Source organism: Trachurus trachurus (genome assembly GCF_905171665.1).
Source record: "Trachurus trachurus genome assembly, chromosome: 11".
NCBI classification, from domain to species: domain Eukaryota; kingdom Metazoa; phylum Chordata; class Actinopteri; order Carangiformes; family Carangidae; genus Trachurus; species Trachurus trachurus.
Genome location: NC_139904.1, coordinates 22,193,003 through 22,218,861, shown reverse-complemented (window position 1 = coordinate 22,218,861; position 25,859 = coordinate 22,193,003). Strand labels below are relative to the sequence as shown.

Below are 25,859 nucleotides of genomic sequence, written 5' to 3'. Positions count from 1 at the left end.
CTGCTGCTGGGGAGACGCAGGTCTCCAGGTCCCCAGTCAGATGTGTGCTGCTGCACACACTCGCACACACTCAAACAAGGAACTTGTGTTGAGGGCACACACAAGGACTATCGTTACCAGTTGTTAGACACAGTGACAGTCCAAAAAGGCCTGCAAATGAATATATAGTAGAAATACTAAAGCAATATGTGTGTTTCAAGTAGCCTCTACTGTAAGTGTCTGTTGTGTAGCCAACAGCACATTACATACTAGTTTCCTAATAGTTTGGCCTGATTGCCAGTCTATGCAAGAATACCAGTTTGCACGATATTTGTTAAAGGGAAAGTTCAACATTTTGGCAAATTGGCCCATATAGTCTTAGCAGTAGGTTTGTTACCTTTAGTTGTTGGTGCAAGCTATTTTTAGAACAGCGGAGCAGAGTCGCAAGCTGCTCAGAGCTACGCTACGGAGGCTAATGGTATTTCTTGGTTTCCCTCATCAAACTCATCAAATACACAATCCAACAACTCCAAAATGCTCTCGTGGACAAGTTGTGACCTGCACATTCACCACGCTATCAAATAATAACGTTACAAGACAGAATTGTTTTCGAGGCAAATGCAGAGACTGCTTGCCAAAAAACTGCACATCAGCACATCAGCGGTTTTGCATGAATTTACCTAGAAAACAACTCCATTTAACATGCGTTTTGGAGTTGTTGGATTGTGTATTTGATGAGTTTGATGAGGGAAACCAAGTAATCCCATGAGCCTCTGTAGCCTAGCTCTGAGCAGCTCGGAGCTCTACTCCACCGTTCTATAAATATCTTGCACTGGTAACGAACCTACTGCTAAAACTAGACGGATTATGGCGATGAGCCAATTTGCCAAAAATGTTGAACTATCCCTTTAAAGTTGTTTTGATTCTATTCAAGAATATGTTCCATGTAGGAATAATATAAGTTACTAAAGCCAGGGGACAATTTGTTTAGCCAAGCATAACAACTGGAAGCAATGGGAAAAGGCGAGCCACTACTGGCTCTGTCGAAGTTTGAAATTATAACACCAACACTTTTACAGATCATTACTCCCTGTATGTGATTGGTTTGCTCTGAATATTAACAGTGAAAAAGCAGCAACAGTGACTCCCAGGAAGTGGAACAAGATTGATAAGTCTACACAGCTCTTAATAGTTCATATGACATCGTGATTTAGTCATACATGTATTTATTTTAATATAATCATCAGTTTACAGCTGTGTCTTCAGAGTTTGGTAAGAGAGGTTGTTGTTGTTGTCTGTTCAAATGCTAATGAAGGGTGTGGGTGGCCGAAGCTGGCCTCCAGCATATGTGGTGTGACAAGGTTAGATTGCAATGGATGTGGCCCAGGCCTTCACACTCAAGGCTGGTTTATGAGACTGGATCAGCAGCGCTGTGCATCAATACAACAACCCCCCCCCCCCCACACACACACACACACACACACACACACACACACACATGCTCACACTCACGCCCACCCATCCTGGGCATCATGTGGAACCAAGAACATAAATTAGACTGGGGCTCCAGAGAGTGCACAATCACAGGTGTTCACACACTTAGGCCCACGTAGCTACACACAGGAGCTAATAGTGTTATGTCAAATAAAATGGTGATTCCTGCTTCATAATGAATGAGGTAAACAGTGGCGGCAGATGATGACTCAGTAGATTGTCAGAAGAGGCTGATGGAGCCTAATGAGCCACACACTTCTGTTCTTGTGTCCAGCCTTGAACGGCAGCAAGTTTAGATAGCGTCTGTCTGATGTGACATGGGCATCAATAATGAAGTGAGAGGAAATAAAGAAGTGTGCACATTGAAGGACACACACACACAATCATTCCCCTGCATCAATAGGACTTTAAACTTAGCTCTATATCCTCTCCAAGTTTTTATGGTCCCCTTGATCTCTGCCTCTCTCCCCCTCTGCACTCAGTGCTGCTATCTGAACATCCAGATGGAGGAACAATGCAAAATTAATGTCACCATTTCTCCACCCAACTGCTCCAATACATTACCGCTGGCAGGTCACATTATGCACGAAATTTATTAGATATGTGAATTAAGAGTGGCATCGATTGCAGCCACCGTAGATTAATCTTCTGTGAAGCTACGGCTATGGATTAGTTTGCTTAAATGTTTATTCGATGCTGTGCCAGTTTTGCCGCAGTGCTTGTCTCAGCTATGCAATAATGTGTGGATGACATAACAGCTGTGTACCCTGTTTGACCCCTGCAATGAGATTTTTCTGATAAATAAATGCCAGAAATTTCAACTAATGTCACTTTGTGCCTGGGTGCAGTGTACCGATCAGGTATAACATTATGAGCACTGACAGGTGAAGTGAATAACAGTGAATAACACTTCATCATGGTACCTGCAGCAAATTAACATTTTGTCCACAAAGTTGATGTGTTAGACCCCGTTTGACAAGGACCAAACTGTGAGGGCTAGATGACTGCGTCAGAGCATCTGAAAAACTGCAGCTCATGTGGGGTGTTCCTGGTCCACAGTGATCAGGCTCTATCATAAGTGATCCAAGGCAGTGGCGTGTTCAGGGAGTGGCCTTGGGTGGGGGCCAAAATCTGATTGGCCACCCCAGGTGCCACCCTGAAATATGGGCTATATGCCCAGTCAGAGGCATTTTATACATTTATACTGGCTTGTCAAGTAAGTTTTTTATTTTTTCAATAATAAAATATTGAAGTTTTCTATCAAAATTGTATGTTTCCACTCCTGTATTTTGAGTAGTAGGTCTAGTTTTTCTTGCAGTGTTAGTAATTGAAGTAGATATGGGTTTTGCAGACAAAACCGGGTATGGCTAATGTGGGTGTGTGTTTGCGTGTGCACGTGCTTACTTGAGTACATAATGTGTGCACGCAGGCACTCATGCTCAGGCTTCATGCCACCCCACCATAAGTCAGTGCCCCACTTGGGCCACCCTTATCAAAAATGTCTGGACACACCCCTGGTCCAAGGATGTCATGGTCATGGGTCAGGGCCAAGGTTCATTGATACACATGGGGAGAGAAGGCTGGTCCGAGTGGTTCCATCCAACAGACGAGAAGCTGCTGAAGAAGGTCATGCTGGTTCTGATAAAAAGTTGTCAGAACACACAGTGCATCACAGTTTGTTGTGTACATATTTGGCTGCAAAAGGGATCAACACAATATTAGACAGGTGGTCGTAATGTTATGCCTAACCAGTGTATATTGCCAGCTATTACCTTACAGGTAGGCTGTATCTACTTGTTGTATTGGTTGTAAATAAGATTCTATGTACAATAAGTGCTGCATGGGCAGACTGTTTTTTTAGGCTTAAAAGAAAGAAAGAAAAAAACATCGGAAACAACACAAACTAACATGGTGGTTTACAAACATAATGCTAAGCTAAGCTAAGGTCTCCTGACTCTAGCTTCATATATTTAATGAATGGATTTTGGAGTAGTCTTGGTAATCACATCCAAGTCTCAGCAAGAAAGCAAATAAGCCTATTTCCAAACCTGTCAAACCATTCTATTGTACATGCACAGATTTCAGGTTTCATTTTCTCCCCTTCTGCCTTAGGCTCAACAAGATGAGAGGAAACGCTGCTGGAACGATCTCAGAGGTTATTTCTTCCCTGTATATAGGATAGTAATGTACTTAGGCCTATAAAAGCCTTTAAATGGGCCAGATGATAAAAGCCACACAGAGGGTGCTTTGGAATGTAAGATAAATGCTTCCTCTTCACGGGTTTTCAATAGTGTGAGAAATTTAATATTCACCATATTGTGTCAGTAAGAATACAATCCAAAAAGGAAAAACTAGCTACAAAGAGTTTTCTGTAAGAAATTTTTGCAGCTTTTATCCATTCTGGATCACTTGACCTTGATGGCTGAAGCTCACTTCAAGTCTTTAGCCATTTAAGTGCATGGTGCCAACAGTGTTTGTCCCCTTTCTGACAGGGAGGAGATGTTCGCCGGGTTGTTTCTCAGCGTGCACACTTTCATCAAACTTAGAGAGAGAGAGTTGGAGCTCCCTTTGAGGAAAGACTGTTAAATAATGCAGGTGGTTAAGTAAGCTTGTCAGGACGAATTGTAAAAAAGCCCCCGCTTCACTGAGCCAGAGCCTGTTAGAGGGAGAACAGGGGGGAGGCCGCGTGACTTTCAGCCCTCTAGAGTTCTGTTCACACACACGGGTCGAATACAGAACGTGGCAGGGAACGTGTGTGCGTGGCAGCTCAAGTCTAGCGTGTCCTCCTCCCCTGCCATCATGTCCTCATGCTGGTGGCTTACAGATCAGCCTGACACAATGCATTGTTTGGTTCTTTCCTCCCTGTGACAACCTCTTTCATAGCTGATACAGCTCCATTTAATGGCCCGTACTGTCACTTTGAATTTAGAAAAGCATGAACAGGATGGTTTATTAGACAGAATTAGACATGAAATATGATAATAAGGAGAACAAATGACTGCTTGGTCCAAAGCTGGAGATGTGGCCAGCATCGGCTGCTGCTAAAGAGTCAAACAATAGTCATCAGCTGCACAGTATGGGCTTCCCTTCATTGTTGGTGCAGAGCTGCCCCCTAGTGCTGGTTATAAGAAAACCGCACCTTCATCCCCGGACGGCTACGCTGTTGATAATCAAGAAGAGTGTAAAATAAATTAAAAAGAAAACTGAAAAAATTAACAAATCAATACATTAATAAGTCCATAAGTAAACAGGCACAACTGAGAATATCCAGTAATTTAACAGCTGTGGATATAGGGTGAAGACCAGAGTGATAACTTCTCTGTATGGGAAAGTGTTCACAGGGATTCATCCACATGGATCAAACAGCAGCTGATGTGCAGCTTTGTGAAAAGATTCTTGCAGTAACAATAAATGAAAGAGGACCATTTCCACTTGACGCACTGATTCACTTGAGTTCCTGAAAAAAGTTGCCCGTTCAATAATAGTTGAGAAACTGTCATGATCTTATTGTTATTCTTTTTTCCTACTGTTATAGAATGTTAAAATTGTATTTCTTCATTAATTTTCTATCCATGGTGTTTTCAGATAAATTATTTATAATTTATCTGAATATTTTAGCCTATTAGCTATTACCTGTGTTAGTATGAAGACTGGAATGGGGAATGTTTTGGAGACTGAGGTAAGGGAAATGGCTGCTTGTTGTAGCCTTATACTTATTCATGACAGCGGTATTAATCTTCTCATTTGGTGAGAAGGTGAATCAACATTTCCCAAAATGTGGATCTATTTGTGACACTGACTGGAGATGGCTGAAAACTCAAAAGCTACAAAAACAGAGCTTGTGGTGACTCTGAACATCAATTCCAAAACTTCTGTCTTCGTCTTGCTTGTTGGTTCGATTGTTTGTAAGCAGCATTAAACAAAAGGTACCAGAGTGATTTGCACTTCCCTTTGACAGTGAGACCTACAGCAGTATCCAACACTTTCAGGAAAAATCTCAGGAGATGGTGCATGGTTCTTGATGTTAAAGACATCAGAAGTATTCATGGCATTAACATCCATTTGTTGAAGGTCAGAATCGAGTGTTTCAGGAAACCATGAGGGTTAATGAAGTAGTTGTTTGTTGTTTTATTTTGCTGCCAATCCACACTCAACTCTGCTAAGTAGCAGTAATGCACCTGTAAGCTAGTTGCCAACCACCAGTCAAAGCAAAGGAAGACAAAGGCGGTCCAGCTCTGGATTGAGCTGTTTGATCTAGGCAGAGGTATCAGCTCTATTGAGTGCTGCCTAGTTTTGTTAATGAACTACATCAAATATGGCAAAAAAGGATCATTGTTTATTGATGTATACATTTTAATTCTATACAATGTTGGTTTATTATAATGTAAATTGGAATGGCCACAGTTGAATGTGAGCACGCAGGGCTTCGTTCAAGAGAGCACTGTTGCACTGCAGAGGAAAACTAATGCCTGTAACAGAACATCTTAAATGAGCCACTGATTACAAATAAATACAACTAGAATGATTTTCTTATTATTATAGAAATGAAACAATCTTTCTGTTTCCATCCAAGACGATGGGAGACAAAATCCTCACATCGACTAAATCCACGGATACTGCACATTAACAACTGATAGATGTAGCGTAGCTGATTGTCCTGCTGGTATTAAGGCCTGTTGATCGTCTGCTTGGTCTGAATGAAATCCTTATTCTGTCTCCATCCTTAAAAAAATAATTATATAACTATAAATTATAACTAAACACATATACAAAAACACTGATTATGATCCCAAGACTACAGAAACAGATTTTTTTTGAGTAAACAAAGCAGCAAATGCTAACATAACATGACCTGCTGAAAAGACACACACGTTTAAGGATGTTTGCAGTGTATAAACTCAGAGACTCAGCAACCTCCACAGAATTATTATTGCTTTGGTGTGCAGGGGCAGCAGCCCGTGCTGTTTCCACAAAGAAGGGAAGAATTGTCCATGTGAAGAAGGCAACAACAAGGTGAAGCGGCCAAATGTAATCTCACAGTTCTACACTTATTCCCTTATGGATTTACCGTATCCTTGTCTTAAATACACAGTGATGCTGATGCCTTGTTAATTCATAGGAAGACATGAAGACACCCCTCCTCCCCAAGTCGTTGCCTCTTTCTCTGCTTGTGTTGTTGTGGTCAGAAGCCAAAGATATCGTCTCCGAACGGGCTGAGATCGCGTGGAGTGTTCCCATTGGTGCTGTCCCAGCTGGGTTCAATGAGCCAGTCATTGGGCGTCACCCCAATGTCCAGGACCTGGGGGTTAGTACGCGACACTGCCAGTCTAAGGAGACAGAAGAGAAAGTGATGAGGAGCTTTTTTTCCCCCCCTTATAGTTCAACATTTTGGAAAATTGGCCCATTGTCATAATTCCTATAGCCTTAGGAGTAGGTTCGTTACCTTTAATTGTCGGTGCAAGCTATTTTTAGAACGGCGTAGCAGAGCCGTGAGCTGTTCAGAGCTACGCTACGGAAGCTCATGGAATTTCTTGGTTTCCCTCATCAAACTCATCAAATACACAATCCAACAACTCCAAAACGATGAGATAATAGCGGAACGCTATGAAACAGAATTGTTTTCAAGGTAAATTCAAACCGCTGATGCGCGTTCCCGTCAGGGGCAGTTTTTCAGTCTCTGCATTTGCCTCCGTAGTAGCTCTGAGCAACTGCTAAAACTATAGGGATTATGGCAATGGGCCATTTTGCCAAAATGTTGAACTATCCTTTGAAAAAATGTTAATCTTTAATGATGAATCTGGTGTTATTCTATTTTTTTTTCTATTTGTCAAACGCAAGAGAACACAAAAAAACAACAGAGATTAGTCTGCCCCAGTACTTTTTGCTTTGAGCACCCAGCTCCTAATGAAAGAGCTCAGACTTTTTCAGACAACATCTGGGCCCTGTAGTTTTTTTTTTTTTTAATGTTTCCCAACAAATGTGCAATTTACTTTTCCCAAGTAAATCATGCATTTGTTGGGAAACATTATCAGCCATAGACTGATACAGTTTTGATAATGTAGTAAGTGCACTCATGGTCTCAACGGTTCAGTAAGTTACACTGTGTATCCAGTGAAACAGTGTGGCATCCTTCCAAGGTGAATAAATGAGGTTCACAATAAACATATTTAACAAATAAAAGGTCAATCATCACTCATAACAATGTGTCGGACTTGGCTGAGGATATAAAAAGGTCATAGTTCACTGTCCTGATGGTTTGTAGACACAATTTTATGTGTTTATGCAGGACTGACTCAACAACAAACACCATTGTTCTCCATGATGAAAGAACACATCGCCCTGTGAAACAGTAACTTACTTTCTTGTTTTTATTCAGTCTAATAGTTTTGGACACAAATGAGCTCTGAGGCACCGAGAAAAGAAGATCAGGCTTTAGCTACACAAACAATTCTTGACGGGATCAGGATCATGCTGGTTTGGGTCTTTTCATATGGTGAATCATCCACCTTTTACTTAGACAGTGGAATGTATGTGAGTTGACACATGACAAAAAACCTCTACAAAAAGGTCAAAATGCATAAAACCACTGAATGAAATCTTTTCACCACATGAGTGCTCATAATAAACAGGTCTGAGAGTCAAGGCAGTTCATCATGTGTATTTATACTAGCAATAACAAGAATAAGAGCTGAAAGGGAGGCAGTGCTTATCGTACTGTGAATGTGAAAAAACACACAATCATGATCTTAGATTGATTGATGATTCCCAACAAGTTGGCCAACTGCTAATTTAGCTGTGTAGAACTTCTTTTTCCAGGTTTGTCACATGGCCAGAGTAGCAGTCACTCCTCAGCTCCTTCCGCTGAGGTTTAGGTCAACTAGAGATTTAAATGCTGCCTCCACTGCGGCTCAGCCTCCCAGATCTGTTTATATAACTAAAAACCTCAGTCTGCTCTGATTCGGGTTCTCTCTTGTTTGGCTGCAAACAGCTTTTCCCTCTTAGAGGTAATGATGTAAACCAAGTCTGGGTGAAAGTCAACAGGATTTACTTCAAGACATTGAGTCCATTTGAACCGCAGGATAAGTGGTGTGATCGGAGTTCAGGTGACCCACTACTCCACTTTCAAACCAGGGACCACAATTGCTAAATGATCCCTCTGCTGCAGTCCACTCACACACACTCACATATTATATTTATTACAGAAAGGGCTACCTGGAGAAAAAGCTATTTTTGGTGATGAGATATTAGAGACTGTGACATTTTTCACTCTGACGGAAGTCCAATACTTAGAATCAGCTTCCTTTTCTGAACCCAGTAAATCCATCGGGGGCTAAATAAAGGACACAGGAAGCTATTTCACACTATTGACTAATATTACTGAGCTGCGGAGTGTGTTATTGGGTTTGATGATGATTGAATGGAATGGATTAGGGTTAGGTTAGTAACTAGGACTTATTAGGACTACACTAAATGAGGCTTGTAACAGTTGACAGCGATACTGAACGTTACCTGGCAATGAACCATAGCTATCCAGAGCACAGCTGGAGACACAAACACACAGCAGGTTGAGGACAGTTTAAAGATCACCGGACCAGACTGCATGTCAGAGATTGATCGTATCATTTCTGTTGAGATGATCTTCATTCGTCCTCACTTTCTAATAAATCAGAGGCTCGGGGGTCGGGGGGTAGGTTCTATTCTGCAGTACCCACGAATCACCAGTAAGTGGCGGTGTAAAGCCAAGCAATACGAGGTGGGCTACAGTAAAAGCAGGGTAAGGAATCAATCTGTGAATTTCACTTGATAACAAAACTACTGGGAAGAAAATCTCACCTGGAGAAGGCCTCATCCAAACCATCTTCTAATTCCTGGAAGAAAAAGAACAATGACTCAATACACAGAGAATATTATATGAATATAACAACAGTGTTTTAAGCAGGCTTTTAACAGACATACAACAAACTTACATATTAGTGTGAATGCTGAAAGTAGCTTTCCTACAATCTCCCTCTTTCTCGGGTTAGCTCCACACTTGATTCAACTTGTAAAACTTGCACAACACTTTCAACTATTCATCTATCATCGGACAGTCTTTGATTCATCATGGTATAAAACTCAGAGTATTGTTGCATGTCATTCCTGTACTTCCTCTCTTTGTCAATATGAAGGTCAGTTTAAAACAGAAAACGGCTTGAACCAGATCAGACACATTCTGCATTGATTGTTTTTTTTTTTTTCTGTTTTAAAGAAATATTTGCAAAACCTTTACATACTGTTTACTCATCCCAAAATAAATTGCTCTAAAACACTTTCAAGTGAGAAGTTAAAGCAGAAGTGAGTGATATATTTGTGTTAATATAAGTCTTAAATAGTTATATCTTCCGACAGCAATCACTTACATAGAGTGTTTGGACTGAAACACGGGTCTCTCAGTCCCTCTGCTCTGCTCTGAGCCGAAGAGAAAACATTTATCGTATCCTACAGTTTTTATCCAATGAGGAGAGAGAACGGCATGCAGGGCTGTGTGTGCAGCCAAGGAACGCCGTGAATGTGGCGACGTAGGGACGAGTGACTGTTATGGTGCGTTCAAGGAAACTCGTATTTTTCCGACCGTGAAGTGGTACCAGTTCAATCTGGTACGAGTTCACCGGTCGGAAGTTACGAGTGGCCGTTATAGTGACTTTCACCGGTAAAACAGGTCGGAAAAACACGAGTGGGTTGCCTGGAACGCTACAAAGTCGTAAGTTGTGACTTGAAGCTGTAATTTACGATTTCAAAAGCCTGCCTGGAACGCAGCATTAGCGAAAACGACCGGACCACTCACTTCTGCTTTAACATCGATCTTTTCATACACTATGTTTTCAGGACACTGAGAGAGATCTACAGGATACAAAATGACCTACAAGATCATTACTGCATTTACAGTAACTCTACTGTTTTTACAGCTTTCTGTGTGAAATGCAAACTAGTGTTGATCTCCATAAAAAACAAAACAGAGCTGCCAGAAGGCAGAGATCAAAATAATAAACTATTTCCCCCTTGGGAAAGATAACATGTCTGAAGCTCTTAGAATAAAAACACAGAAGACGTCATGCGTGTCAGTGAAGGATTCAGCCAATCAGGTCAAAGTTCTTCCGTCTCAGAAACCCCGAGTTCCTTTTCCTCCTACTGGGTTTTAATGTCTGTTACACAGTGATCAAAGCCGGACAAAATTTCTAACCAGTGTGCATCATGTGAGGTCGAATGACTTGGTAAGAAACAGAGAATCTTACCCAGGCGGGGTTGTTATTGGTCTCGGGGGGCCTGTGGTTGTCTAGCTGATCCTCTTCCACATTCCCGTTGGTCTCCACTACAACATTCACACTGTCCTCAATGTCCAATAGGTTGTCTGTGGCAACATCTGTATGTGAAGAGATAGAGATGCAATCAGAGACTCATTTCTACAATCTATAACAAATGTAAAATCACAGTCCACAGCCATGTTAATGGCCCAGTGAGGCTTCAGTGTTCAGAGCGTAATAAATTTTTGAGGAACAACATAACATCAGCATCAGCAGTGAGTTAACATCCCATAACATTTACAGTTTTTTCCTCCTCTCGCTTCAATGCACCTCACACCTCACAAAACATCATTCTCACAACTCTTTATGCAGTTTACAACTCCACACCAACCCCCCCCACACACACACACATTAATTTGCATTTCTCATTGTATTTGTATAAACTGCCATCATGTCCTGACCACACATTTAACTGCTGATGTATTTCTCGTCCAGCTCATACTGTATAAACAGACCTCTCTCACTTCCCTGATCCTGTCCTGCATCACATTAGTGTTTCCCATCAAATCACGAGAAACTTCCCTCAGTAAAGGGCAAAGGCCAGTCACACACTGTTAATGGTACTGTAGTAAAGTATCCTTAAACTGAAACAAATGTAGTCACATCCTAGGACAGGATCAGTTGAGTGAGACAAAGAGAAACACATCTTGTATCACAGGTGCATGTGAAACATTGTAATAATTTCACAAAATTGCATAATACATTGCATAATACAGGAGTGTAACGAGTAGTGTTGACAATGGAGCATTCCCCCATACACAGTTTTGTGTTGATCATTTTTGTTTCCTCAGCTACAGCAATTATACTGTGTGAATTTACAAGTTATTATTTAATTGTCAAACTTTTTTTCCTTTTTTTTTTAACTTTACCTAATTTCAAAGAGAAGAAATACTTTGCACATTTATTTGTTGGACAAGGACGAGTAGAACTGTTACACGTTTCAAGTGTACAGTGAGTAGGAGTCTTTATAGTCGGTACTTTACCTAATTTGGGTAACACTTTATAATAAGTACACACTAGTAGCATTAGTTAAGCATTAAATACTGAATTCATCATGTATAACACATGAATACTCATTAGTATGTAGTTAATAAACACAGTTAAAAATGTTTTACTCATCATTGACAAGCACTAACTGTACACTAATGAGTATTCCTGTGTTATAAATTAAGAATTCAGTATTTATTAATGCTTAACTAATGCTTAATAGTGCGTACTTATACTACTATAAAGTGCTACCCTAATTTTTTTTTATTCTAATATTAAAAGTTATAATTCACAAATTATTTGGTGTCTAAGTAAAATTGGTGCACTGGTGGTGTTGGGGGTGGGGTTGTTTTTTTGGTGTTGTATTCATTGACGCAATTGACTGGCTTAAAAAAAAACAAAGTTTTCATTGTTTTTGTGGCTTTCGGTGTTATGGGAAATTCCTTCACTGCTTTGAGAATTGCAATTGTGGTGAGACTTACGTTTGTAATATGTAAATTGCATGAAAGCGATGAGAAAAATCAACGTGTAATGATTCATTTGATGATGCCGAGTATGATGCATGCATAAAATATGAGTACTGCATGGCATAGGTAACAGAGACGCTGTTTCTATTAGCTAGTGATGTGGTTCTGCTGAATGTCATGAGATTCTAACAGAAACTCCAGAAATGATTCCAGAGGTTAAATCCTTCCAGCTGTGGGGATCTCCTTTATTTGTCATATTGTGCCAACATGAGGTCGACACCCAGGGTTCACGGTGAAGTACCTTGGATTGATTGCTAGGAAATTAGCTGCATATGTTCGAAGTCCCATGAGGATACAAGACAATGATGAAGGTGACCCCCTGACCTTTCCTCAGGGGCCCGGCATGAGACTGACATTTGTTTTTTATTGAGATATCTCATCAGCTATTGGATGGGCCGTTGTAGTGCACACATCTATGTTGTAGACACATGTATGAACAGGGATTACTGACATTTTCTACAAAACTAATGACTTTAGCAGTCAATCTCTGCTGTTTGATGTGTTTAGAGCTACTTAATAAAATAACCAAGATAGTGAACATGGTAAAAATCACACATTGCATTGTTAGAATTGTCATTGTGAGTATTTTAGTGTGCATTCAAAGCACAGTGTTGTGTCTCAGCACAGCCTCAGAGTCTGGCTGTAGGTTCTTGTTTTGTTTTTTGTTTTTTTGTTTTTTACCTGTCCCTTTCAGGCTCCCCAAGCTGTTGGATCTCTCTGAATGTGAACTACTGCTGCCCTCTCCAGCTGAACCAGACTTCACCCTTTTCCCTTTCTCTGGAGGAGATAGTAAGGAGACATGACACAAGCAGGTTAAGACCTGTTGACTGGAACTGTGCAGCAGACGTCAACGTCCTTGGAGCATCACTGGGGTTGATTCAGTGCAAACGCTCGCAGTCTCAGACGCTGATAAAAACAACTACTCTGTGGACAGAAAGTGTGTGTAGGTGTGCATGTGTGGGGTGCTGGATATGGTGTGTGTGTGTCATTTCCAGGACTCAAAGACTGAGGTGTGAGATGCCTACCTTCTTTGGCTACTTGCCAGAGTTCAAAAGCTACTGTGAAGGCCTGGGCTACCGTCAAAGCCACTGCCTGAGCCTGGAGAACAAGAGAGAAAATCCCTTTGAGTCAACTCATGTTAATCAGGAAAACTGACTAAAATGGAAGATAAGCATGGATCTACAAAATATTTCCTGTTTTATTATCCAAATACATTTTGGTCATTCCAGATGAGACATTTTATTTTGTGGACTGATCCTGTTGTTGTGAAAGTAAAATTTCTAATTTAAATTTCAAGAACAGCCTGACTGATTCATCAGCCAGTCCCTGTTACTGGATGATTAAACTAATTCATTAAAACTAATAATGTTGCCTTCTAATTGGTGGAGCGCTCCCCACACAACGTCCAAAGGTTCACTTTTTAATTTTTCAATATGGTTAAAGGGTGTTGCTAATGTCTTTTGAACTTTGTGAAGTTTTACGAGGAGAAATTGGAGATCAGTGGAGATTGCGCATTAGCTAGTATGATTTTTCACCACTTTTTCGGAAATGTCATGTAATGCCCGTTCAGTCGCTCTTTAGCCACGTCTGTCTTCTATCATGGACACCCATTTTTCTGATAGGTAGCTAAGTGAATTCAAAGTTTTCTTACAAGCAATTTAAATCTGCCTAATTTTCAATGGTTTCCAATGGGAGTTAACCCTTTCGTGACCATTGTTTGGCTAACCTTGCAACAGTAACCGTGGTCAATTGTAAATAAATAAAAGCTGTTGCCCTCTGACAAACTTCTATGTTTATTTCTGCAGCAGTCAGTCAGTTCTAGTTAGCGAATTAATAACTTGCCTATCATTTTCTCCTTTGTCAGTACTGCAGTGATATCTGCTGTAACATTAATAATTCACAAAGGTAGATAGCTAATGCTCGTCACCAGTAAAACAGCTAGTGAGGATGTTAACATGTAGTTATTGTGCCTTGATGTTGTAATGTTTCAGCTGACTGGTGATACAACAGGGATTATCAGACCAGCAGAAAATAAATACCTAGAAATTAACATTAAACAAGTAGACTTTTATGTGACCATGTAACTCTGTTTTCATGTTGTCCGTCCTTGTCATTCTAATTGACATTATATTTCAGTAACACATTAACAGTGACCTCACAAAACACAAACAACCGCCTGGACTCAAGGATGAACAGATTACAGTGGTTAATGGTTAAAGGTCAGGGTGACCTAAGAAGACACTTTTAACCTATTACTCAAAAATTGATATGGAAAAAAAGTGATATGAAAATGATAATAAAAATGTTCCTAGTTGTGGCGCCTTCAGTCGATTAAACCAAAAAAAAAACCCACAATCAGTTCAGTGTTTTGTGTCTCTCACTACTGAGGTAATTTGCAGTTACAGGCTGGATAACCAGATGATCAGACAGGTTGGACCTGCTTCAGTAACATCTGACTATTGACTGTCATTCACATTCACAATACAAGGTGCAGAGTAACTACACAACATGTGAACACATAACAACAACTGTAGGACAGGGAATCACAATCTTAGTGCTTCAGCTGAATCTCAGTGAATCTGGCTCAGACAGAAACATGCAGTTATTTTTTGATGTTTTAAAATGCAAGTCCAACAACACTGGACTAGAAAGCATTTTAAATCAAAAAGCGGATTTACCTAACATTACATTTCAATAGAAATGCTGCAGGAAAGAACCGAGAGAGATCGTCAGCACCATCTCTATAACCCGAATGACAGTGAGTCTAGTATTAAGGAAGTGGGGTATTATCATTAACCTGAGAAAAAGGGGGATAAGTGTGGTTGCAGGTAAGATGAGAGGAAAAGTGCCCTTCTGCTTTTCAACACAGGAAGAAGGCAGAGGACTTGAGGAGCTGGACTTCTAGGGTTTCCTCTGAAAGATGGAGGAGGAGGTGAGGGAGAGCTACAGCGCTCTGAAGAGGAGCAGTGTTACAGGGAGACTAGTGCCTGTGATGTCATTCACCTCCGACCATAAAGCAGTGGGAAGAATATTAATCACCTGGACCCTGCTGGGTGCCCCAGGTTTAAAGGGACAGTTCAACATTTTGGCAAATTGGCCCATTGCCATAATCCCTATAGTTTTAGCAGTAGGTTAGTTACCTTTAATTGTCGGTGCAAGCTGTTTTTAGAACGGCAGAGCAGAGCCGCCAGCTGCTCAGAGCTACGCTACGGAGGCTAATGGGATTTCTTGGTTTCCTTATCAAATACACAATCCAACAACTCCAAAACGCTCTGGTGGACAAGTTGTGACCTGCACATTCACCACACTATGAGATAATAATGGAACGTTACGAGACAGAGCTGTTTCGAGGCAAATGCAGAGACTGCTTGCCGAAAAACTGCCCCCGGCGGGAACGCGCATCAGCGGTCACAACTTGTCCACGGAGCGTTTTGGAGTTGTTGGATTGTGTATTTGATGAGTTTGATGAGGGAAACCAAGAAATCCCATTAGCCTCGTGGCTCACTTTAGTCGAACAACTCACCACTTTCCTCTTGGGGCAGAGGTAGGCGTGACACTCCAGGGTCCCATTCAGTGTGTTCTGAGTGATGTAAGCAAACACCTTATCGTGCAGTTTGTCCACCGTGCAGTAGGATATTCTGCAGGCCAGAGGTCACAGGTCAGACAAACATCATGCAGAGCAGTTCAGCAGGATGTTCGGCCACGTGCTACGACCGCAACACATCATTACAATACCATGGATGCTTCTCTGTCTGCACATACCTGTATATGGAGACATTTTCCAGGAGTTTATTGTTCAAGCTGTCGTACAGCACTATTCCCTGAGGGGAAACCTTAACTGCAACTTTCTGAGGCTTCTTCCCGCTGGCTTTAGCCTGTTAGACCAACAGTGGTAAAGAGAAATTTGATCAATAGCATCTTTGCACAGGATATAGCACAGACACAGAGCCTTCATACACAGCTGCTGCTGCCGTAGCTGACTGGTCCTAACAAACATATCTACTTGTTGGAGCTGCAGCGAAGACATAGAAAGATACCATATCTTATCCAATCTAATCCAATCCACTTTATTTATATAGCACATTTCCAAAACATAAAAGTTTACCAAAGAAAAACATGAGGATTAAAAATAAAAATGTACCAGTGTGACAATGACAGTGAAAATCCTGCAGTCCAAATTTCGATGTTTTACTTAAATTATGATTGTCAGTGTGAGGAAGTAGAAAGAAACAATGGCAACATGCTTTCAGTAGAAAATCACAACAGGTGTAGTTTCTTCTATTGAAATTCATCGGCTCTATGACTGTCAAACCGGCTCTCACCGTGGCAACAATCCTCTTCACAGCTGCTGCCGACAGGTCCTCTCCCCTGGGCTGGTCCACTAGCGTCATGCCAAGGTGACGAAGGTTAAAGGTCATGCCCTCTAAGATGGTCTCCCGTGTGTCGGTCCAGTTCTCTGGAAGCTCTACAGACGGAGACAGAGAAGGGGGAAAAAAAAAACACATTTTAAAGGAAAAGTGGGTCGATAAATTGATCAACAGGAAACATGTTCCTGCTGCTCTCGTTCATCAAGTTAAAATCATCAAATAGTTCACTGAAGCCAAGACTTTGGTTTTCTCTCTCCATTTCATGTTCCAAAATTAACATGAGTCGTGAGAACGTTCAAGGGGGCTTCAGAAAAACACAAATCAGAGGAAATGTAAACAGCCCATGTTGGACTTAAAGTTGAGTCATTTCATCTGCCCGCTCCCTGAAGTGGAGAGGCAAAACAGGGTATCTAGGTCAGAGGTACTGTCAATGTAAAGTAAATATTTCAACTCCAAAACAACTTATAGCACTTGACAATAAATAGGCAAAAAGTCTGCAGCAAGGATACATGGACTCTGACATAGGGTGATAAGGGGAGCGTGGTTTTTCCCTTCTGAAAGTAACATAACTTAACTCCCCACAAAGCAAAAGATGCCTCCTTGACAGTGCCCTTCTGTCTCAGCTTTTGTGTTAACCTTGACGGGAAAATTAAAAGATATCGCGCCGATACGTTTCCTGTAAAGAACGACAAGTGTCCAAACTGTAACCGCTGAAAGAACAGCTGCTACCTCTGTGCAGCTTTCTTATCATCTGCGAGCGGCGCTGTCTGGCCCTGACCCCGTAGCTGTGTTTACACAGATTTCCTCAGAGAATGAAAGGAGGGGAGAGGGGTAAGAGAAGGCAATAGTGGAGGGGAGAAAAGAAACACATCACTATTACCTAGAATTTCATCCTCCTAGCATTTTGCTCCTCTGGGATGAAGCGCATACCACATACTCATGCAGACACATGTTCACACACACACGTTGCACACACACTATAAATGAGAAGGGGAGAGGGTTGTGGTTTGTCAAGTAAGACTGACATGGAGGTTTTCTAAAGGCTGGTAGAGGCATTGTTGGATTGAAGCTGAAAAAAAGATGATAAGATAAAGGCTGGAATTTACTGCACTGACTTCTGACAATATTCAAGCCAAGAACTTTTCAGCATCTCCCAAAAGAACATCTATTAAAATAATTTGACATTTAAAAGTGTGTTGTGAAGGATGTGGGGATAATTTGTGCACTGAAAAAAGTTCAGCTTTATTCATCATCATCATCATCATCAGTCATACGTTCATGTCAAACAGCTCTGAGCGGCTGTGGCTCTGGCTCTGTGGTGCTCTGAACTTAAAGGAATAGTTTAACATTTTGGCAAATTGGCCCATTGCCATAATCCCTAAAGTTTTAGGAGTAGATTCGTTACCTTTTAATTGTCAGTGCAAGCTATTTTTAGAATGGCGGAGCAGAGCTGCGAGCTACACTACGGAGGCTAATGGGATTTCCTGGTTTCTCTCTACAAAACCAAGAAATTACTTTAGCCTCCGTAGCGTAGCTCTGAGCAGCTTGCGGCTCTGCTCCACCACCGTTCTAAAAATAGCTTGCACCAACAATTAAAGCATAAGTAAGCAGAATATTTGTGTTAATATAAGTCTTAAATAGTTATATCTTCCGACGGCAATCACTTACACAGTGTTTGGTCCGAAACACGGGTCTGTCAGTCACTCTGCTCTGCTGTAAGCTGAGGAGAAAACGTCTTGTATACTTTCTTGTATCCTACAACCTTTATCCAATGAGGAGAGAGAACGGCATGAAGGGCTGTGTGTGCAGCCAAGGGATGCGCGTGAATGTGGTGACGTAGGGACGAGGACCAATCCATCACGAGGGCGGGGGCTGCTAACTAACGAAGTTAGCCAAAACGACCGGATCGCTTACTTCTGCTTTAAAGGTAACGGACCTACTCCTAACACTATAGGGATTATGGCAATGGGCCAATTTGCCAAAATGTTGAACTATCCCATAGTGTGAGCACGCTAATATGCTCACAGTGACAATAATGATGACAATATGATATTCAACAGGTCTAATGCTGACCATGTTTGTCATCTCAGATTAGCATTTTAGCATGCTGACACGAGGTAATTAGCACTACACACAAGTGCAGCTGAGGTTTATGGGAATGTTATTTGCAGGTATATGGTGGTAACCATTTGAAGCCCTGGCCAAATAATAATTTTGAGTTGCTGGTGGTGCTCAATGAAATGTCAGAACTATTACAATTCACCATGTGGGGTCATTAGAATCCAAAAAGGAAAAACAAACAAACAAAAAAAAATGAATGTTGGTGCCAGATAAGAAGAGCCCAACCCAATATCAGCAAGATTTTCATCCTGGAGCTGTAGCAAAAATAATAATACTCAGGGGACCATGAGTATCTGCACAAATTTCCATACCGCATTCGTAGTAGCTGTGATAATTAATTCAGGACTCAAGTTATACACCAACCAACACATGCTGTTACTTACAGCATCACAACATGTAAACTGTTTTGTGGTTAATCACATAACACCATGAGGCCAGGCTTAAACACATACAAGATGTTCTTATGCGCTCTGTTTTTTTTGGGGGGGGGGGTTAGAGAGAAGGGACCCCAGAAGATTATAAAATGCTCCACTGACCAGTTGTGGTGGCTGGAACCAGCGTGCCCTGGTCAGGTATAATTTAAATGACCCGAGCAGCAGAACCAGGGATTGCTTGAAACAATCTGTGGTGATATTTTTGGCCCAGGCTGTAATGTCAGCCCACTGGTTTTCACTTTGGCTCTAAGTGGTGATTTGGCAGGGTGGCTGCTAGTGTGAAAGATAATTATGTGCACCCCTTATTGTGTTGAAATCCTCTGCCTATACACCACAGACACACAAAGAAGGATAGAAATACAAAATAATAAAGGTTTGTGAAAAAGGAGACCGACATAATCACCATTAACAACAACAACCAGACAGCTGATGATTGTAAATGTTCGGGTTTTGGCTCGAGTCAGCACAGCTTTAAATGTCATGTCAAACATCTGGGGTCAACACAACTTTCCATTACAACACAAAATACTTCAACTGGAGCCAGTTTCAGTGCTGGTTTTACAAAGTGCTCAGGAAAAAAACCAAACAAACTGTGTGCCAAAATCAGCTCTCGGTTCCGTCTACCCTGAGAAAAAACCCCTAACAGTGCAGGTACCAGGCACCGCTCAGCCAGGGGAATGTGGAGAGCTTTTGGATCAGAGGTCAGCTACAGTGACACATGACAGGTAACAGGTATGTGCATGTGTGAACTGAGACCAACCAAACACAGGCGACTGGGCTGTAAAACAAGCCAACCCCACCACCTGTTGGTGTTAAGACGTTAATTCCTGGGTGTAAGAACCGTGAGTTCTCTGATGGTGAGGCGGGTGGAAGTAGCTTTGATGGCAGCAGGAGACAACCAAAAGCAATATTTACACACAGGATAAGTCTCCCGCTCTTTAGTCACCTAATCCATCAAACCCAACAGTGACGGATGAGCATCTATTTCATGCATCAAAATGTTAAAAAAAAAAGAAGCCTTTGTTGAACACTGTGACAACAAACTTGTTGATCCAAAAGGGTCCAGCTGACAGGCGATTCACATCCTGGCTGATTTGTGTGTCTGCACCAAACACTGAGTCACTGTGGAAACCACCAACTGCACTTCCACAACTTGAGCCCACAACAGGACTCCAAGCCAAATAACCTTTTTTTACAACCCAACTCCTGCCACCATTTGACTTTTCTTTTAATTCCACTGATCTACGACCACACAAGGCCCCTTCCCCCTCAGGGAAAAAAAAAAAAAAAAACAGGTTTCAAGGAATCCAACTGATGTATAAAAATGTAAACACATATGTGATAACAGGAGTTGGTCGGGGAGTCTCTGGAGATGTTAAACAAACATTTCATAGGCATTTAGCCCCAAGTTCACTCATCAGCCTTTAGACTGTATAAACCAAATAAACAGACCCAAGTTGCTTGACATAGAAACTAAAGTAGGTCTGTAAACAAGTGTCATCAAGTCAGGAGGTTCATTATTTTTTCACAGAAATTGCCTGCTTCAGAGATCTCTGCTTAATCTATATTCTCATTGCTGTGTCCTTGTATTTTTTTTATGAAAACAACTTAAATCAAAGTTTTTATTCTTCCAAACTGCTAAATTTGTCACATTTTTAGTTTTGAGAAACTTGTCTTGCTCATCATACAAGAGCTCAGTTCTGTCTGTCTAGATAGATAGATAGATAGATAGATAGATAGATAGAATGATCTCCACACTTGTAGGTGTAAGGATATTATACTATAGTAGAACCAGTGTGTTTTACACTAAGCCTCATCTGTTCCCACATGCCAGACCAGAAGTGAGCCATGTCTCGCCAGGTGAGATGCAGGAAAATTTAATTCAAGTGGTTCGGGCAGCCAGCGGCGTGAAGGGGAAGTCTGAGAACAATGGCAGACCATAACAGTGGAAGCAGAGCGGGGGAACGGCCTTGCCCATGTGCAGCCACCTCACTGAAGGAGAAGAGATAAATCGAGAGCAGGTCCCACACTTTGGGGAAATAAGCGCTTCATAACGGGGAAGAACTATTCCCACACTGGCAGTGATTTGTCTTACCGCGCGTCACTGTGGAGCGCACACACACACACACACACACACACACACACACACACACACACACACACACACACACACACACACACACACACACACACACACACACACACACACACACACACACACACACACACACACACACACACACACACACACACACACACACACACACACACACACACACACACACACACACACACACACACACACACACACACACACACACACACACACACACACACACACACTTCCATTTGAGGAGGTCCCTGGAAAGAAGAAAAAAAGAAAAAAGGCTCTTTGCTGCAGACAAGCCTGCTCTGGTTGGTCCCTGGTGCTGCTGGCACTACGCCGCCGTAGGTCGTCTAGGGCGACCAAGCCAGGGCAATAAGAGCGGGTAAGGAGCAGGGAGGACGCTGCCATTTAAAAATGGGGGCAGTCCTCATGTGGTTGAATAGGTCTGTCCTCAATGCAATCCCACAGTATGCAGATGGAGCACCATTAACGGCAATGTCCATGTGAAATGCCACAAGGTCTGCACTCCCCGTTCTCCATCCCGCTGCATTCACCTGTCATCCTCAACCGGGTCCTACTACAGACCGGGGGTCAGGCCTGGGAGTCGAGCAGGGCGATGTGGGTCAGCGCCAGTGAAGAATGTGTGCCCTGCAGCCTGAATCAGGCCTGTAATCTATAGCCTACTACAATAAACTACTTTTATAACATGTGGGTCACGAGCTGCGTTTACAAGCACCTTGTAATTCTACTAATAATCACAGCGAGAGCCGCGCTGTTGTCCCGTTACCTCATGCAAACACCTCGTTCTCCAATTAACTGGCTCATTCAGTGGGATATTTTACTGCACTTACAACAGGTTGGGTTAAAGGTATAGTTCAACATTTTGGCAAATTGCCATAATCCCTATAGTTTTAGGAGTAGGTTCATAATTGTCGGTGCAAGCTATTTTTAGAATGGCGGAGCAGAGCCGTGAGCTGCTCAGAGCTACGCTAAGTAGGCTCATGGGATTTCTTGGTTTCCCTCATCAAACTCATCAAGTACACAATCCAACAACTCCAAGTTGTGACCTGCACATTCACCACGCTATGAGATAATAATAGAGACAGAATTGTTTTTGAGGTAAATTTATGCAAAACTGCTGATGTGCGTTCCTGTCGGGAGCAGTTTTTCAGCAAGCAGTCTCTGCATTTGCCTCGAAAACAACTCTGTCTCGTAACGTTCTGTTATTATCTCATAGTGTGGTGAATGTGCAGGTCACAACTTGTCCACGAGAGCATTTTGGAGTAGTTGGACTAGGCCTACATGTATTTGATGAGTTTGACGAGGAAAACCAAGAAATCCCACATGAGCCTCAGTAGCGTAGCTCTAAGCAGCTCACAGCTCTGCTCCGCCGTTCTAAGAATAGCTTGCACTGACAATTAAAGGTAACAAACCTACTCCGAAGACTACAGGGATTATGGTATTGAGCCAATTTGTAAAAATGTTAAACTATCCCTTTAAAGCAGAACTATGCAGGATTTCGGCTGTAATTATTGTGGCTCAGAGTCACTGTGATGGTAGAGTGACCTGTTATGAGGTGAATGGGGTCTAGGCCAATGCGCTCACCCCCCCCACTGGCTGAAAACCGCACTTGCAAGATCAGTCCTCCGTCTCGGTGTAAATCTCATCAATGGATAGAAGTATCGCGAGAAACTGCCTTACGGCAGTACGAGATAAGAACGCAGATGACGTCATGCATGTCATGAATCGTGATTGGTTTGAGTTCGGAAAGTCGGAGGAAACCATGGAAACATGTTTGTACTGATGAAGTTCGGCTTGTGGCTAACACGGAGCTAATGCTAACAGACACACACACACCATGGATCTTTTATAAGATAATGTAATACATCATGACACACACACACACGCCTTCGCGTTTTGGAACCTTTATTCATGTGTGTGTGTATGTCTGTGTCTTTGTGTCTTTGTCTGTGTGTGGCCGTATTAGCGTTAGCTCCGTGTTAGCATTAGCTCTGTTAGCGTTAGCTCCGTGTTAGCATTAGCTCCGTGCTTAGCAAACACCGCTCTCTACCTTCAGCAGTAAACACAAGCACGTGTAGGGAGGGGGTGGAGGAGGTGGGGCGGCGAGTTTTTTTTTTTACGACAGTGACATGTGCCTCCCAGAACTGTGGGGGAGCCCCGGAGAGGGAAAAAAAGAGAAACCAACGAAGGAGCGAGCTATTTCCGGCCAAGTTGCATAGTTCTGCTTTAAAACCTGATAACACAAAAATGTCCTGTTTTATTTTGTACTTATTTCACACACTTAACTTGCTGTTTGATAAGCACAGAACAGCGGTATATTTTAAAATAAAGTCAAATAAATTGCCCACAGTGGTTTTACTGTAGGCTACTTTCTGGCCGTTTTACGGTGGAACGTTTTTAAGTCATAATGCCAATTTCTGTCATTAACTGTAAATATGTTTTAGCAACAGTCCGTTAGATGGATTGCAATAACAGTGGTTGATGTCACTGCAGCCATGCACTGATAGCTTGATGCAGAGGTAAAGTCTGACCCTCATCCATTAACACACAAATATGCTGGCACCAGAGTGTATCTCAAATTCCTGAGGCATTACTCATAATTCCAGGTACACTACTAAAGTAACATGCACTAATGTGGGTTATTTATATAATCTGTCCTGTATCATTAGTACTAACTCCTATATGCTGTTATAGTGGCCGTTCTGGTGGAATGTAAAATAGGGCAGCTTGAGCTCCAGCCAACGGGGGCCGTGCACCGGCTGACCTGCAGCATTCCTGACGTGTCCTCCTGGTTACAGGCGGGGGAGCTTTAGGCTTTTTCTCTGCCACCCGGTCAGGATCAAGTGAGATTTAGTTTACAAAGTGGCCCTTGAGTGCTACAATGGGCGCCGGAGTGGCCTCAAAAAAGTGTTTCATGTAAATGTTGCAGTGTGGGCAAGCTCCTGTGCTGCTGGAGGACCCTTGAGCAAAGACACTAACTTACTGTAAATTCTAGCTGTGTGACCCTGACCTCTGCACTTCCTCCTCAGGTTGGTGTGAATGCAGAGTGGAGTGATCTGGGATCTGGGATTATCCACACATCCAAAAATACCGTTAAAAGGAAGGCTTTGCTGAAAATATTCCAGTAATCTGAGAATCCTTAACACAACATGAAGAAATCAAATCACCACAGAGAGATTAAGGGACAACTTTTAACTTTCTAACATTTCTAATGAAACAGTTCTCCTCAGTGACATCATGTTTAGTTTGCTCTGTCTGGCTTCAAAATAACATTTGTTTCCGGAATGTGATGGAAACAGGATAAACCCCAACTACAGACAGGCAGACATAATAAAACAGAAACCTATTTTTTCTCTCCCTAAAACAGAAACAAAGAAAAGGAAAAAAAAAAAAAAAGTCCCTCACTAAAATTCACATTTTTTGTGAACTTCCGCCGATTTTCGCAGATGACAACGCAGATTAAAAAAAAGAAAATAAAAAATATGTCAAACTTTATCTTTGTCGACGACATAACCTAACAATAGTTTGCCATGTTTCGCTTTCAGAACAAAAAACTTTGGTTAAAAAAAAAAGAAGAAAAAGAAAAAAGCTAACAAACACAGTAGTTATTGACTATCCGTGATAATAAAGGCAAAGTGAGCACAGCGGTCCGCAGAAGTCAACTTCAGCCGAAAGACATGTTGCTCTAAAAACAAACATCATTCCTCCGTGTTTTTCTGTTTCTTACTTCTGTGTCTGCCGGTGCTCCACGACTGCTTCGCCATGCTCGGGCTCCGGATGATAGCTCGCCCAGCCGACTTGAGTGCATCCATGTCGGGCGTTTCAAAGTGCAGAGAGTCGGTGAAGTTCGCCGCTGAGTCTCCTCCAGGAGAAGTGTTGTTGTTGACCAGACTGCTGATGATGATGGGGAGGATGGACTGACTTGTGGTGCCTTCCAGTGCCGTCAGAAATACCGCTATTTACGAGCTCGGCGCACGTGAACGAGCCCAGCCGGAAAAGTAATGTTGCGTTTGTGTCACATGGGATGTTAGATCTCGTGCGCTGTCGAGTACGATTATATACTTTGATGTCTGGGAAATCTTGTAAAATACAGGCTAATACAATTGAAATTCACTGCCAAGTCATTTAGATTATCAATAATATATGTGTTACTTTTGGACATTTTAATGAGCAATTATATCAAAACTTTCATTACACTTGAATGCATCATGGTTGTTCAGGTGATGTTAGCCTATTTTTTTTTTTTTACATACAGTCTATGGCCATGACAGAACGATCTTTAAAAAAAAAAAAGGTTTTATTATTTTTATTTTTTATTTGTGTTATTGTATGTTTGTATTTTCTTACTTGACGTTTCAGATGCCATACCTTTTTATAATCAGTGTTATCTTCCTGAAATTTAGTGGCTGAAAATACTGACTTTATACTATGTATGTCACTTCTAATAAAAAATAAATAAAAATGTCACTCAGAATACACTT

The 25,859-nt window shown here is 41.8% G+C and overlaps 1 protein-coding gene across 1 annotated transcript; it reads right to left on the bottom strand.

The window, feature by feature from the left end:
- Positions 1-5,868: 5,868 nt before the first annotated feature.
- ldlrap1a (low density lipoprotein receptor adaptor protein 1a) lies at positions 5,869-25,299 on the bottom strand. The gene is made up of 9 exons (XM_083982542.1): positions 25,106-25,299; positions 16,651-16,793; positions 16,091-16,203; positions 15,852-15,966; positions 13,354-13,426; positions 13,010-13,105; positions 10,746-10,873; positions 9,307-9,341; positions 5,869-6,800 (listed from the first exon to the last, which is right to left on the bottom strand). The coding sequence occupies exons 1-9, from the start codon at positions 25,188-25,190 to the stop codon at positions 6,656-6,658; spliced, it is 933 nt and encodes a 310-aa protein (XP_083838668.1). The 5' UTR covers positions 25,191-25,299; the 3' UTR covers positions 5,869-6,655.
- Positions 25,300-25,859: the final 560 nt, after the last annotated feature.

Bases quoted from the DNA above. Each gene is read 5' to 3' on its own strand.
- ldlrap1a (XM_083982542.1), bottom strand. From the start codon at position 25,190: ATGGATGCACTCAAGTCGGCTGGGCGAGCTATCATCCGGAGCCCGAGC. The intron at 10,874-13,009 runs GTAAAAAACAAA...CTTCACATACAG, and splicing joins GGGGAGCCTGAAAGGGACAG to ATGTTGCCACAGACAACCTA. The intron at 9,342-10,745 runs GTAAGATTCTCT...TTTTTCTTCCAG, and splicing joins CCAATAACAACCCCGCCTGG to GAATTAGAAGATGGTTTGGA.